General features: G+C 35.5%; 3 protein-coding genes and 2 long non-coding RNA genes across 6 annotated transcripts; 1 reads left to right on the top strand and 4 right to left on the bottom strand.

The window, feature by feature from the left end:
• Positions 1-1,747: 1,747 nt before the first annotated feature.
• FAF3 (FANTASTIC four-like protein (DUF3049)) lies at positions 1,748-3,079 on the bottom strand. Its single transcript, NM_121931.4, has one exon. It carries the CDS (start codon positions 2,708-2,710, stop codon positions 1,844-1,846), a length of 867 nt encoding a protein of 288 aa, NP_197427.1. The 5' UTR covers positions 2,711-3,079; the 3' UTR covers positions 1,748-1,843.
• Positions 3,080-5,441: 2,362 nt separating this feature from the next.
• Positions 5,442-5,792, bottom strand: AT5G03055. The gene has a single exon (NR_142652.1). It is a non-coding gene; the product is annotated as an other RNA (long non-coding RNA).
• Positions 5,793-7,198: 1,406 nt separating this feature from the next.
• AT5G03065 lies at positions 7,199-7,690 on the bottom strand. Its single transcript, NR_142653.1, has one exon. It is a non-coding gene; the product is annotated as an other RNA (long non-coding RNA).
• A 276-nt stretch (positions 7,691-7,966) lies between these two features.
• AT5G19270 (reverse transcriptase-like protein) lies at positions 7,967-9,359 on the bottom strand (the record flags this gene model as incomplete). The annotated part of the gene is made up of 2 exons (NM_121932.1): positions 7,967-9,009; positions 9,305-9,359. 2 exons carry the CDS (start codon positions 9,357-9,359, stop codon positions 7,967-7,969), a joined length of 1,098 nt encoding a protein of 365 aa, NP_568371.1.
• Positions 9,360-10,658: 1,299 nt separating this feature from the next.
• KAPP (kinase associated protein phosphatase) lies at positions 10,659-15,789 on the top strand. 2 transcript variants are annotated; one of them, NM_001161248.1, is made up of 14 exons: positions 10,669-10,943; positions 12,088-12,277; positions 12,453-12,653; positions 12,759-12,934; positions 13,020-13,178; positions 13,268-13,411; positions 13,499-13,560; positions 14,020-14,158; positions 14,269-14,363; positions 14,485-14,514; positions 14,847-14,962; positions 15,050-15,182; positions 15,268-15,322; positions 15,401-15,789. In NM_001161248.1, exons 1-14 carry the CDS (start codon positions 10,800-10,802, stop codon positions 15,530-15,532), a joined length of 1,776 nt encoding a protein of 591 aa, NP_001154720.1. In that variant the 5' UTR covers positions 10,669-10,799; the 3' UTR covers positions 15,533-15,789. The 2 variants fall into 2 exon arrangements, with proteins under 2 accessions (NP_197429.1, NP_001154720.1); NM_121933.4 differs by lacking the exon at positions 14,485-14,514 and having other exon boundaries at positions 10,659-10,943.
• The last annotated feature ends 130 nt before the right edge of the window (positions 15,790-15,919 follow it).

Consider the following 15,919-nt stretch of genomic DNA (forward strand, 5'->3'; position numbering starts at 1 on the left):
GAAGGAATTGAGTTGGAAAAAGTAGTGGCAGAATCAATTGCAAGAAGGTGAAGAAGATGAAGTGAAATTAAAAAAGCAAAATAAAAACAAAAAAAAACTTTAAAAGTTGCAAGTTGCGTCGAACCCGTTAACTTAGGGTTATACAAAACCCAGGTTACCACTAGACCAAGAAAATATTTTCATAATGCACTCATAACCGATTGTATATATATAAAACTTAAAGTATTAAATTTAACACCGTAAACGACTTTCGTAACGCCCAGTAACAGTTGTTAAGTCGCAAGTTCGAAATTACCAAAATTTAAAAGACTACGGATTTAAAAGGCAACAAAAAATAATTTTGGTATTTTTATTCCAATTTTAAAACTACAGATTTTAAACGGCCAAATAAAAAGAAACCGCAGTTTTTAAAGCTTTTTTCCCAAACCGAGTGGAAACTTGCACTATTATTGTAATTTAATAGTAATTTAATTTGGAGACATATTTAGGAAAACTACCTTCAAATTTATTATGTCTCACTATGTACAAGTTACAAAATAAATAAATACTATCTCAAGTTATCATTATAAGCAAAGATGGGTTTAAACAAAATATGGGGTTTAAATAAAAATAATTACGATGTATTCCAGTATGTGTTAGTCATATGCAATTAAAGAAAGTAAAAGTATAATAATTAAAAAAGTTTTTAACCAAACGCCGAACACATTCGCCGTCCGTACAAGGAAAAGCCTTTTGATTTGGGTTTAACCAAACGCGGGTTTGTGATGACGTCGTTATTGTACGGACCAACCTAGTTTCTTCTTTTTTTTTTGATAAAAAAATGTTCATACTTATTACATTATAAAACAATTGATCATCTTCGAGAGAATATTGACGTCAAATATGCTTGCTAAATTTTATTATGTTGTGTGTATATATATATGTATGCGTTTTTAATACAAACAGATTATATGCTTTCTAATTTATCTTTTTCAGTTTTTTTTTGTTTTTTTTCAATTGTCTTTTGCCTCTCTGCTTTTCGAATTTTCAAATATTTAAGCAATGACCAAACAATTAATTCTGATTTTATAACTAGTAAGGAACTTTTGTATAATTTGATCCGTGTTCCATTATATTATTTTTTAACAAGAAAATATTACATATATAGGGATACCGGCCTACAATGCATATGTGTTTAGCCTATTAATTCTTAACTACAGAAACTTTTGATTTTTAATACTAAAACCGAAAAATCTTTTTCTGGTGAAGTTTTGGGCCATACTATTTGATTGAGATCATTAATTTTCTGTTGGAGAAGTTGGATTTATATATAATTATATGTTTGAGAGCTTAATTATGTTTTTTAATTTATTGTTGTTTGTTGCCATCAAAGAGAAAATTTCAATGTATATTCTGTATTTTTTTTTTTTATCATAGAACTTTAATTTTTTGGAAGATTCTTCTTCAAATGTGGAACTTCCTGTATCACAAGTTCTTGAAATCGATCCTACTTTTTCATCATATGATATACATGCAATTAATTTGATTTGATTTGGTGGAAATTGAATTGGCATAATAATAAAAGGAAGCTTCTCGTCCTAACAAAGTTGAGGTTGCCACTAATCTCGAACCACTGAGGGAATCTTTCTTACCAAACTAGATTAACTGCCGACCAGACCACAAGCATATTCCCTCTGCCCATTTCTTTCCATTATTTTATCATTTTTATTTTAAGTTAATTGAATCTACTTTTGAGTTTTTTCTCGAGTTAGGAAACGATGATTTTTCTATTAAAAACAATCAAACACATCGGAGAAAAATTGTGAAATTGTAAATACAGAGCAAAATAAGAAGTTTCTCTCTTTTAGGAAGTAGCAACGCAGAAAGATTCCCAATTTAGCAATCCCCTGTTTTCCCGATCGCCTTGAACACATCTTCTTGATACTTGAACATTCTCAATGCCCATCACTTCATCTTCATCTTCATCTTCTTCCTCTTCCTCCTCCTCCTCGTATTCTTCGGTTTCTTCAGGCTCAATAGTCTCTTCTTCGTTCTCTACAAACTCATTGGAGTCTTTCAAGATAGAGAGACGGAGACGACCATTGCTACGGTCAGCTTGAAAGCATCCGTTACGAGGAGGCGCGTTTGTGGCGGTCATGACCAATCTTCCGTTTTCACGGTGTGGTCTCATTTGAATGCATTGAAATCCTCTCATAGTGGTCAAAGGAGGTGGGAGATCACTAGGGCTCACACTCCTTTTCCTACTTTTTAACGTTCTTGTCTCCGTTGTTGTTTCCCCGAGATTCTTGGTTTGCACGTCAAGCGAGAACAACTCATCAATATCTGTAACATCAGAACCAGATTCGCTTCCGAGATTCTCAGTGCACAATGCTAAGCTCTGGTCGCTTAGAGCTCTACAAGAAGACGGACGTTGAACATAGTAACTACTCTCTTTCTCAGAGCTTGTCGTCGTCTTTGTGGAGGAGGAGGAGCCAGAGGATAGGGACTGGAGAGAGCTCCAGCCACTCGAGTCAGAGACCGGGGAAGCAGCAGCTTTGTCATCGTTACGGTTTCGGGTGTCCTCTGCATGAGAGGAGTCAAGTAAATGAGATTTGAGAGCTAAACCAAATGGTTGAGAAAAGTGAGGATTTGGTGAAGATAGCCTAAGCCTTAAAGCCCTAGGCTCATTAAGCTGAGACTGAAACCCTTGTTGATACACAACAGTTCCCATAGTTTAAAGATGATAGAAGAAAAACTGTTAAGAGAGAGCAAAGACTTGTGTGAGATGTGAAACTAAAGAAGCAGAGAGATGTTTTTGGAAATAAGCATGAAGGATAATGAGAGGGAGGTGATGCCAATTTGTAGTGTCACAAAAAGTGAATAAAATAAATAAAGAAAATAAAGAAAAAGAGAAGTGACTGTGCAATGTGCAGAGACTAGAGAGGTGGGTAAGAGAGCTTTTCCACACCACCACTTGAATAATGCAAAATCTTTTCTATTTATTTATTTTATTATGTCACACAAATGCAGATAAGAATACTATTATGTAACAAAGGGAGAGTCGCTGTAGTATTGTGCACATGAATAACATTGAAAAAAAACCTTCATATAATCTTTTTACTGTTACAAAAGAAAAAAATCTGATTTGTTTGTTAGTTAATAGGAAAAGATTTGGAAAGCATAGACTATACAGGAAACTTTGGTTAATCATCGTTTTTGACTCATTTGGCAAAAAAATATAAAGACTGAATTATTCAGCAGCCAAGGAACTTTCGACCCTCATGTGATCTGGGACTGAAAGAGACTACCCATAAAAAGGAAGAAAAAAAAAATCAATAGAGAGAAAGAGAAAGTTCCAAATGAAAAAATGAAAATTAGTGAAAAGATAATTCAAATGAGGTTTTACTAAGAAGAGTAAAATTTTGTATCTTATTAAGGTACAATAACAACAGTTTAACATCTGAATGAAAAATAGCAAAATCAAACGCATACGAAAAAAAACATACGGCCATTTACAGAGAGACACGTAATGGAAGTAACATGTCAAAAAGTTACAGACAAGTTTTGTTCTTTCTTTTATATTTTAATTTTACCTTCCAAAAAAACTAAAACAATCCAACAAAAGTTATGAAAGTTCTCAAATATGGTTTCCCCAATATAGTAGTGCTATGATTATGAAAACGATTGTTTGTTTTTCTCTCTAATAGTAGTCTCCATTTCACATAATTTAAAGCAAAGGAGTCGTGTGTCACACAGAGGCATGGATGGTCAAAACCTATGTCGGGTAATTCTTAGACCCGATTTAAACAACATGATAACAACAGCCCACTAATTTTGAAATCTATATCCCATCTACCAGAAAGAAAAATAAAAATGATTATTGGCACTAATCAAGGAATCAACATAAGATGAGTTTCCATGCAAATTAATGTTTAGACAACAATGGTCATAAATTGAGGAAATTCTCATGTATCAAGAAACCACGACATGAAGCATAAAACAAAAACAAAGAAAGTGAGCCGAAAATACACTCACCTCAATTACACTGTATTTGAATGCAAGGAAGCAAAAACCAAATTCCGCCCACTTATTATGACCTAAAAATGAAAGTTTTTTTTTTAGTTTTTTAATGAATGTGAACAGAAATAATTAAAAGAAACATATCAAATCAAAGTGACCAAGGTTTTAGTTAACTGAAGTACAATAAGGTTTAGTGACAAATAAGAAGAAACCACCTATGTTTCAACATCTAAAACTTTTCTCTAACTCTGAAAAATATTGGCTTAAGTTAACATCAAACCTTGTCCTTTGAATCTAGCCAACAGTAAACTTTCAAGATTTGCCCTCTTAAGCCCATGTGTTACCCTAAAGAAACCGTACGGAACAGCTTAAGAAGACAGAGTTTAAGAATCATTTAAGTCGTCAGCAAGAACCAAGTGATTCCCCACTAAAACACTTTTCTTTCTTCTGTCTCTCTGTTAAATCAGATGCTTACGTACTTAACCCCATTCTAAACAACAAAAGACACTTTTATTTCTTAGTAATTAAACAAATGCCCTAGGGTCACTGACTTTTGCTTAACTCTAAGGCTTGTGGATTTATTTATTATATAAACTAATGTAACCTAGTACTCTTCTCTCTAACCAAAAGAAAGCTAGAATGCATGAGCTGTTCCTATTCCAAAGAGGGTGGGGGAGAGATTTGTAAGATCTTCTTGGGTTTCCTGTAACAGAAAAAGTCATCTCAGTTTAGTACTTGTATCATAGATAAAGAATGTGTAGCTACTACCATTGATGAACTGTGAGCATAATGCTAGCTTGTGTGCTGTATAACTCTATGATCAACTTTAATAACCTATTCCCTGTCTTTTCGAGGTTTATTGCGACATGAACAAAGCAAGTGGATTTTAGTTTATGTTTTCAAGAGATTCTGTGGTCACTAAGTCTTAAAGGATTTGGTACAAAGATACCTTTGATTATATATTATACAACAACAAAAGAAAACCATTCTTACTGTTATCAGATTGTGTCCAATATCAGTACTCAGCTTCTATAGCAAGTAGCATCCTACGATATATTCCCGGTGGTTGATCACGTATTACTTAGTCCTCTAGAACATACCAATAACATGTACAAATGCAGTAGAGAACAGAAATGTGGTCAAAATGTGTTATTAAGAACCTCATGTGGTTTATGGATATAGATCTACCCAAGACACGTTTCAATATTCGGTATATAACTCAGTAATTAGTAATTTAGCAATCAATGTTTTGCTATTAATAATGCTATTATCCATAAAACTAGGTTGGTTTTTCTAGTCCCACTTCCTCTGCTGAAGGAATCAAGAATGATATAATTAAGCAACTAGTTGACATGCTTAGAATGAATAAAGAATGAAATAATAATTAGGATTCTCTAACGTAAGCAAGAGTAAGAAAGTTATGACATAGTTAAACTAATAAAAGTGGAACAAAAAGGAGCTGACCTGCAGACGTAATCTCTAGACAAATATCCACAAATTGAATCTTGATCAGCAGAGGTGGTCCCAAGATCCGAACCACCTCCATAGAAGAGAAGAAAGTAGCACAGCAACCTTTGGCCACTCGAAGGGAGAATGCTTTTGAGTGTGTCCTCATACAAAAAGCTGCTTTTTTATACATGATTAAGATTACGATAATTAAGTGAGTAATGACAGAGGCCAAAAGCATCAAATTTAAATCAGAATATGTTTTGACTTCGTATCACTCGCTTGGTTCATGCCCATGACGCAAGAAAGTTAAAAGAAGAAAGAAAATGAAAAAAGAAACAGAGTGAAACTTCGAATCATAATCCATCAATGTTTGTGATTGGTTTCAAGTTTTCAACTAATGGAGGATCTAAAAGCAAAGGAAATACGTCATACCACTTGAAGTTAAGTGGAGACATAAACTTAAGCCTTACGTTTCCATCTATGTTCTATGATCACAGCGTAAAACACGAGTATTGAATCTCTTGGCTCACTATAAATTGCATAACAAAAAAAAAGAAGCATTCCACCATCTTTTTGACCATATTAGTGGAACCTTTATGTGACAATTCTCCGACTTTTAAAATTCTGACCCAGAAAGAAAATCTATATCATTAGAATGAGACAGGGAGCTTATCTAAGCCATGCATACAAATGTTATCGGCTAACATAATTTATAACTTTAGGCAGAGAAAGAATAGAAACTAAAGATTATTAGGAAATAGAACTTTCTCCTTTGCTTTTAGGGAAGCATGACATCCACACGAAATAACAATCTCATCCATAGCTAATGTCTTACTCACATATCACCCAAACAAGTAAAAATTTCAGCAGATTAGATGTCAACATTTTTCAAAAGTTTTAGCGTGGTCTAGTTATCACGACTCAAGTACGGATTAATACGAACAAATAACACAGGTAAACTTACATTTAGTTGATGCACTATAGGAACAATGAGTCAATGACTCTTCATCAGCTCGGTCTTATCCAAATGAAAAGACATGTTGATCCAACAAAGATGATATTGTATCTCACGCCAGAAAGCTCTTCATGGTTGTGCCATGCCTAGAATATCTTGAACCATAAGACAGTGGGAAAATTTTCTCAAGTTAGAGGAGAATCTAAACTTTCACTTAAAACCAAGATTGAGGCAGAAACAGATTAAAGTCAAATTTAGCACTCAAAGTAATTGAATGATTCACTTACTATTAATGGGAAAACACTCAATAAATACGATTCTGTTAGAGTGGCGCTCATCAATACTAAACTTAACCAAGCTAATAAGAGAAATATAGAATTAGAGAGGGCTATAATATTGTTATGCAAAACAAACAGAGTAAAACAACAACATGGACAATCTTCACTAAAAACATCTACAGTTTTTTTTTTAGCTTAGGCTGCACCGGTAACGCATATCCATTTACTGACAGAGGTAAAATGTAAGATACAATAGTTGAGAAGTTGAACAAAAATGGCATACCAAACATGATTGTAGTTAATTGATTGTACGAAGATAAATGCATGTAGCATTACCCATTACTCCGATCCGTCTCTCAATAATTAATGTAGAATAGAGAAATCTCTCTTCATCATACAATGTCATTAAAGATATCCCACACATTAACAAAGAAGTTCTTACTAAATCCCTAAATCAAATCAATATAATGCATTCTTGCTCATCAAAATGCAACCCTCAAGAATTCAACATCTTTACGGTACAATAGGGAAGACAATGTCTAATGACTCTTCACATTTCATTGAACATATATAAGCAGAAAAATTTCAAACTATAGTTGCAGAAATTTCCAACCCGTATAAAGAAAAGAAAAAAATGAAACATTCAGGCTCATATGCAATAACAACGTCGAAATAATGAAATTTCAATCATCTACATGATCATGTAGTAGAGTGCTCTCAACCGTTGGATTAATTTATACATTTTCTATGTGTAAATGTGTATCATGATAGAAAAGGCACGCACCAATGGAACATCTGGGTAACGACGTAGCAATCAACCACATAATCGACGATCAACATTGAAATCTGAGTACGCGCGACTAACGAACGAAACGTTTAGGGTTTGCAAAATTGAAGGTTGAAGAGACGAAGAACGGAGACAACGTCATAGGGAACGGTTACGTGGTATTAATCTGAGCATCGGAATGTGAGCCATGTGACGACGTGGCCTCCTCTTCTCTTCCCGGAATCGCCATGGAAACAAAAATAAAATTTCTTGGAACGAACTAGCACATGTGCCACGTGTCACACTAGGCTTCTTACATTTTTTTTTTATAAAAATAATTAAACTGGAAAATGGAAAAACAAATAACAATTCATAAAAACTGTAAATTTAAAAATATATCTTCTTCGTCTTGATGATTATACATAAACATAACTTCCTTAAACAATTACTAGGTTTTTTTCTTTTTCTTGTTGCATGAAATATAAAATTGCAAAAACATAGTAAAAGAGAAACAAATTATCAATAAGAAAAACACCACGCCGGTCCAGCTTGAGCCTCCCTACAGAACCGATAATAAAGCCAGGCCGGTCCACCTTGCGGCTCATTATGGAACCGATTATAAAGCCAGGCCGGTCCACCTTGTGGCTTATTGAGTAAACCATTATGAAACCGGACCGGTCCACCTTGTGGCTCCCTACGGAACCGATTATAAAGCCATGCCGGTCCACCTTGCGGTTCATTACGGAACCGATTATAAAGCCAGGCCGGTCCACCTTGGAGCTCATTACGGAACTGATTATAAAGCCAGGCCAGTCCACCTTGCGACTCATTGCGTAACCCATTATGAAACCGGGCCGGTCCACCTTGTGGCTCACTACTTAACAGATCTTGAACCCAGTCCGGTCCACCTTCGTCCTCATCAGCACGTAACCGATTACGAAGCAACGCCAGTCCACGTTGCGCCTCACTACGTAACCGATTAAGAAGCCACACCGGTCCACCTTCAGAAAGGTACGGGTTAAAACGACCATCCCTTGTAACACTCTCCGCAATGTCCCGTGCAATGGAATTAGCAGGACAAGACACCAGCTCAAAGATGATAAAAGGAAATGATTGACAAGCTATGAAAATAGTATCGAGCCACATTGCATATCGAGGCCAATCCCGAGGATTATACAAGGCAGCAATTGCAGCTTGACAATCCGAAGAGATTATCACGTTTTGCAAACGAAGATCTCGTAAGCTTTTAACCACCCACAAGATACAACGCAACTCGGCCATGATCCTATTTGAAGACCTTGTAAAAGCATCTCTTGCATGGTATAGAGCCAAACCATTAACATCACGAGCAATCCAAGCTACCCCACTCATCATGTCAGCATTTCCCCAATGAGCATTCACATTACACTTAACAATTCCAAAGTCTGGAGGAGTCCAGTTAAGATCCAAGCTCGTCCCCCGAACAAAGCATGCGCCATATGTATCTATCTGTCGCGCATTAAGCCACCGTTCCTCTTCTTCAACCCCTATGGATCCTTGTACACTCAAATCCACATGTCTACCTGCAAGCAATTTATCATTTTTATTAAACAAATTAAAGATAAAATTTCTGAATTATTAGTTAGATACAAGTTACAAGAAAAATTGCAAAATTCTAGCTATCGTCTTTTTAAAAACAAACGTTAGACATTAGGCTAATTGTATAGTTTATGATAAAAGGACAACGACATCAAATTAAAAAGATTACAAAACTCATTAGCCATACAAAAGTTAAAAACTCACAAGAGTGTTAAACACAAAATTGACAAGAACCATATAGATTTAAATTGATATATCAAAGAGAGAAGGTTCAGTTACGATTTATGTGTCCTCTGTGATGAGCAATCATGACTTGAGAAGTAGACAATAGCATCGTCTCTTGAACCTTGTTTAAAGGTCTGACCGGCCGTTTTGTTAACCAACTGAAAGATTCTAACAACAAATTTTCTTATATATATGCTTTACCAATTGTTGTCTTTGAACAACCATAAAAAACAAAAAACAAATTGAGAGTTCTTAAATACACAAAATTGAGAAGGTAGTGAATGAAGACTATTATTATGTTACCAAATTATATATTCGTATATGTTTACCACATTTAAAGCATAGTCAATAAAAAATAAAAACGTTACCAAATGGATAATATATTGAAAGTTGATTAGTAAGTATCATTTATGTAATTTCCATCTCGTGTATGCATAATTGTATGCATATTGGTATTATAAATTCATATGGGACTTTAAAAATGGAGTAGTTGCATTTGTTGATAAAACAAAAGAAAATGGAAGTTCTCTCTGATTCAAGAATAAAGGTAACTGTAACATGTTTTATACTCACATAGACATTTTTGATTACTATGTTTTACAAGATTTTAGGAAAATGACTTGTGTGCGTGTGTGTGCTTGTCTGTTGCATAAAAGAGAAGAGCACAAGACTGATATTTACGATTGGTATATTAGAATGCATTATACATTCATGTTTAAATTTTACTGCATTAGGGATTACATTTTGTTATTTTTTGTGCTAACTAATTTATTTTGATTAGTAATCATTTATCACAACGGTAAGAAGTACTATTCCGTTATTTCTGTTACCCTACAAAAAGCAGTAAGCTTTTGATTAATAATCATATATCGCAATGGTAAGAAGTATACTGTTATTTCTCTTATCCAATTCCTGCTTTTGATTAGCAATCATATATTGCAATGATAAAAAATAATCGGATATTTTTTGTTACCAAATACATAAGGCGGTAAGATTAACAATGCCAAAACGTTACCATCGTTATTTTTGTACCTCTATATTATACCAATTTTTCTAGATGTTACTCGAAATACATCTAAACATAAATAAGTCATCTCGATCGAAAAACTTTTCATTAACAATGAGATTTCTAGAATCATATCTACATATCACTTAAGTCTTCAAAAACATAACCTTTTTCTTTACAAGATTCTTGATAATTCTAATCTATTTAATTTGTTTTTTTTCAAAAAATTAAAACCATAAATCAAGTGTAAAAAACAAAAAAAATCTCATAATCTATAGCGTAATCCACATATTAACCAATAGTAACTCGTGGAGGTGATAATTATATAGCTTAATCCAACCCTAGCCAATCATGTAAAGCGTTAGGGATAATGTACTCTTAGAGTCTATCGACCAGTGAAAATAAAAAGACAGTGAAAATACGATAAGAGAAAGAAAAAAAAAAAACAGAGAAGGTAAGAAAAATTCAAAGCGAGGTTCTCGGGAACCAATCTGGAAGGAGGAGGGGTGCAGAGAGAGAGAGAGAGAGAGAGAAGCGAAGACGATGGCGATGATAGGGATGAACATTATTGGGCTATTCATGGTTCTTATGTTGCTTCTCATCTCCCTCATCATCCTTTTCGCCTGCAAGCCATGGCGATATTTTTCTCGTTTCCGATCCTCCTCTCGTTTTTCTTCTACCTTCAAGGTTTCTTCTTCCTCTTCCTCTTATCTCATTCTCTATTCAATTTTCAGAGTCTTCGTTCCACGGCTTCGTTTTTTGATTTTTGATTCGATTTTATGTCGGATGGTTTGTTTTCGCGAAATGATCAATTGATAAAGGATTTGATCATCAGTGACAAGTGTTACGTCGCTGGATCATGATGCTTTTCTCGTGGATTCCGATAGTAGTTGGGGTTATTTGGCGATTTCGTTGATTGATTTTGTCGACGTGGGGGCGGTGAGATATATATTGTGTGTTTGGTTTCTGAAATAATCTGATTGACTTTTTGGAGATGATAATGTGTTGTTGAGTTTTCTCACTGTTGAAAAATTAGGATTCTTTTGTTGTTGTTAGATTCTTTTGAAGCTCAAGAGTTGATAGATTCGTTTGGTTTATAATGAGTGTGGCTGGATTTTCTCTGCCTGCTCGATTTGCACAAAATGGTTTTGTTTGAATAAAGCGTAATGGCCGTTTCAGCTTCTTTTGTGTGCTATGTTTTCTTCTTCTTCTCTAGCCATGGCTAATTGACATTTTCAACGGCTCAAACTGTTGATGTGCACTTAGACAGACATTGGAAGTAGGGAACTCTTGTGAATTTGCTTGCGAAAACTGTCGATTTGTTTCTGAATTTGGACATTGGTGCTTATATATTAGGCAATGTGAATGTTGCCAAGAACTCAGTTTCAGTGTGGGAAATTATCGTGGGAGAACTTCTTCCTCATTAGTTACCTTTTTGTAGGAATTCTGTGAGTTTTGTTTTTTTTGTATTTTTGTCTTTCTACCGGAGAAATGGTAACAAATGAATGAAAAAGGTGAAATCAGCTGTTCATTCATTTCCTAGCTCTGTTATACTCTACTCCTTACTAATCTAATAGGCGGTTTTACTCTCACTGGAAATAGGATACAGCTCATCCATCTAGTCTTTTCGCTTGTAGATTTCATTTGTTTGCAATTTCTCCATAACTTGGATAACATACTAAAATTGTATAAGAACTAAATCCACCTTATTATTACTACATTCTTCATATAGGGAAATATTGAGTTTCTCATCTTTCAGCTATTGAGTATCCAGTTTACGCAACTTTTTTTTTGCTCCTAGCCCTAATTCTTTCAGCGCCATTGTTTGCAGGTGGGGGATTTGCAGAGACCACTTATTTCTGATGATGGAAATTTGATCCAAGGACAAACCAGTGAGGTAACAAGGGAATATGATTTAGAGGGAGCTTGCTACCAAAATGATGGACTTTTGCATTCATCTCTGACTGAGGGACGGTTTTACAAACAAAGGCTTCCTTCGTCATCTCCCCATTTCTCCCAAGGTACTCATTGCCTCTTTCCTCCCCTGCTATGTCCAGCTCTGGTAGACAAGTTGGATTGACTCTAGATCATTAGCGTGATGGAAATGATACAGTTGTATCAGAAACATCCTCTTTGCATTATGAACTCTATGCATCACTCATTCTTGACCTTACCAATCTGCCCTAACTTATGTAGGTGAAAGCTTTGTTCTAGAAGTAATTTCTGAACCTTCTGACAATGCTTTGGTGGGCCAAACGCTTAAACTTCCAGCTGAAAAAGGTTCCTTGGCAGAAGTGCAAACATATGACTGGCAGAATAACAGAAATGAAAACTTGCAATATAATCTGGAAAAGGATCGACTTATTAATCTTTCTCCGAGGCTCGTGGAAGATCAAAGTAATTTCTTATTCTTTTGCTTGCCTAGGGTGTGTAATACAACTTCAATCCATTTTTTGAATTACTTGTGCAAGACATATATCATATTTTGTGTTAGAAGTGCAGGAAGTTGGCTGTTCCTGGAAGTCATCGCGGGTCCTGCCATTGGGCTTCAACATGCTGTGAACTCCACAAGTTCCTCCAAGCTGCCAGTGAAACTTGGAAGGGTTTCTCCTTCTGATTTGGCATTGAAGGACTCAGAAGTCTCTGGGAAACATGCACAGATAACATGGAACTCTACTGTAAGGAGCTATGTAGATTTATTTATACGACTTCTGCATGCCACTTCTTACACTGTGCGTCACACCTGCCTGGTTTTGATTTCAGAAATTTAAATGGGAGCTGGTAGATATGGGTAGCCTAAATGGAACTCTCGTAAACTCTCATTCAATAAGTCATCCTGATTTAGGCAGCCGGAAGTGGGGTAACCCTGTCGAGCTTGCAAGTGATGATATAATAACTTTGGGAACAACAACAAAGGTCTATGTAAGTCAATCTGAGTGGTGAAGGTGCTTGCTGGTAATTTTTTTTGTTTCCCTTGTTAATTTCATGCAATTTCTTTTCATCTTTGGAAGGTCCGTATCTCCTCTCAGAATGAGTTTCAGATACCCTTCAAAATTGGTGTGGCCTCAGATCCCATGGCTATGCGTCGAGGAGGCAGGAAACTTCCGATGGAAGATGTTTGTCATTACAAGTGGCCGCTTCCTGGGGCTAATAAGGTTACCTTGATTAGTGATTTGAGTTGTATGTATGATGATGGGCTTCGCTGCTTTTGATAACATAATTCCAAATGTATATGGTTTCAGTTTGGACTGTTTTGTGTTTGTGATGGACATGGGGGATCAGGGGCTGCTCAATCCGCAATCAAGTGAGTCTTTCTTAAAAAAATCCAAATCACCTCTATTAACTATTTCTTTTATAAAATCCTCCTCGATAGGTCTTATTTTGGGTTTTCTTTGTATGCTTAACCTACGAAATGTCCTAACCTGAAAAAGGCTGCGGTTTTGGCTGTGTTTAAACTTCTAACAGCATCCGCCTTTCTGAGTTTTTCTTTATTGTTTTTGCTTCATTTATTAATCAACTTCTTATGTAGTTTAAAATTTTTAGCTGCATGTGATTAGCCATGCAAATGTGTTACAGTTAGGGCAGGCGTGGTTACAGCCGGGAACAAATATATGAAACTTTGTTCTGTTCATTTTTGTAAATGGGCTTAGTCATTATATGTTAGGAGCCTTCACTAACTACTGGAGCATCTTTGATTTACTTGTGTCTCCAACAACGGCAATTATATACTTGAATATATAAGCTAATTAAACTTCTTCTCCAGAATTATTCCGGAGGTTCTAGCGAATATTTTATCAGACTCGCTGAGGAAGGAGAAAGTGTTATCAAAAAGGGATGCTTCGGACGTCCTTAGGGACATGTTTGCTAAAACAGAAGCTCGCCTCGAAGAACACCAATATGAGGTATTTCAGTTTGTCCTTTTCTTTTCCTTTGATGGCATGTTTGCCTTCTTGACGACTTGGCTGGAACTTTTTCATTGCTTCCTACTTAATGAATTAGTTGATCGATGCAGGGTTGTACAGCTACTGTTCTCTTGGTTTGGAAAGACAATGAAGAAAACTTCTTCGCACAATGTGCCAATCTTGGGGATTCAGCATGTGTTATCCAGTACGTAAAAAATATTATATTGCTATTCTTGAGATTCGTAGTTGCTGAGCTTGCATTAACCAGACTTGTAGCAGCATTTCTTGGTGTAGAAAGAGGGAGGGGACTTGATTACTCAGATTAGAAACAAAGATCTTGCGTGTTTAAAGCGTGAGTGAGTGTGGTCTTCTTAATGAAAACCTCTTGGTTTGGAAACAGTAGATGATTACTAATATAGGCTTTATAGTAGAGTAAATAGACATCAATAGATGAGATTGTTTCACGTCGGAGTAGAATTTTTTTGGATAAGAAAAAGAATATTTGAATGTCGTTGCTTTGCTTTGTGGAAATAGAAAGAGAGTTTATCCCTACATCTTCCTTGATACGGATCTTAATTAATAATAAAAAATTCTGATAGTTGTTTTGCTCTTAGGAATTAATGGTCTCGGCATTATAATAGTAACTTCGACTTTCTTAACTGATTACGATTTGGTTTGCATTTGGCAGTCTTGGTGGCAGATATATACAAATGACTGAAGATCATCGAGTGGTTAGCTTGAGCGAGAGAAAACGATTCCAAGAAGCAGGACTAGCCTTGAGAGATGGAGAGACTCGGCTTTTTGGTATTAGCTCAATGAATTAAACACGCTCAGGTGATTGCAACTTCTTTGTAACAAAATGACCAAATCTGATGTGATAATTTTCTTCAGGTATAAACCTTGCGAGGATGCTTGGAGACAAGTTTCCAAAGCAACAAGACAGCCGTTTCAGTGCAGAGCCATATATAAGTGAGCCTTTGCGTATCGATCAATCTAGTAAAGACGTATTTGCTGTATTGGCTAGGTAAAAAAACATAAACATAAACATAATAAGCTTTTTCCCGTTTTCTGATTCTTGCTCGCTAATTTTTGAAATCCGAATACTGCAGTGACGGGTTATGGGACGTGGTAAGTCCGAAGAAAGCTGTGCAGCTTGTACTTCAGGTAAAATCAATTTCTACTCGTTGAGACATTTGCTATGTCTGAAAACGTCGATCTCATGTAATGTTTATGTTATGGCAGATGAGAGATAAAGAGAGAGGGAGAGAGAGTAGTGCGGAGAAGATAGCAAACGGTCTGCTGAATGAAGCTAGAGCGATGCGTACAAAGGACAACACCTCCATTATTTACTTAGATTTCGATACTTCCCTGTAATGTTAGGAAACATCTTTTAAGATATTTGGGAAGTGTCTTTCTTTTGTGTACCATCTTTTTATGTATTAGTATTTTTGTTAGGGTATAAGAGAGACAAAAAAACCTCAGATGCAGAGATTTAGGATGGATCGTCTTGGTGAGCGACATTGGTTTCATTATCTTTACTTATATAATTAATAATATTATCAGTTAAAGTTTCTGTTTCGTATTTTATTCTTTGGTGAGAATGAATTTCATCAGACAATACAACTTATCAGTTTAGTATGGACTATGGAGTCCGTAATTCTGAGTATTCATTGGTACTTTTGGATTTCGATTTTGGTTTTTGATTTTAGTATCAATACGGTTATTCTAGAGTTTCGGTTCAGTTTTGTTCCAGCTATTTCA

Source organism: Arabidopsis thaliana, chromosome 5 (assembly GCF_000001735.4).
Source record: "Arabidopsis thaliana chromosome 5, partial sequence".
Taxonomy (NCBI): domain Eukaryota; kingdom Viridiplantae; phylum Streptophyta; class Magnoliopsida; order Brassicales; family Brassicaceae; genus Arabidopsis; species Arabidopsis thaliana.

What these genes read in the sequence shown, in the direction of transcription:
- KAPP (NM_001161248.1), top strand. Translation starts at nt 10,800, where the DNA reads ATGGCGATGATAGGGATGAACATTATTGGGCTATTCATGGTTCTTATG. An exon ending in GTATTTGCTGTATTGGCTAG is followed by an intron (nt 15,183 to 15,267) that starts GTAAAAAAACAT and finishes CGAATACTGCAG; the next exon opens with TGACGGGTTATGGGACGTGG. An exon ending in CTGTGCAGCTTGTACTTCAG is followed by an intron (nt 15,323 to 15,400) that starts GTAAAATCAATT and finishes ATGTTATGGCAG; the next exon opens with ATGAGAGATAAAGAGAGAGG.
- FAF3 (NM_121931.4), bottom strand. Translation starts at nt 2,710, where the DNA reads ATGGGAACTGTTGTGTATCAACAAGGGTTTCAGTCTCAGCTTAATGAG.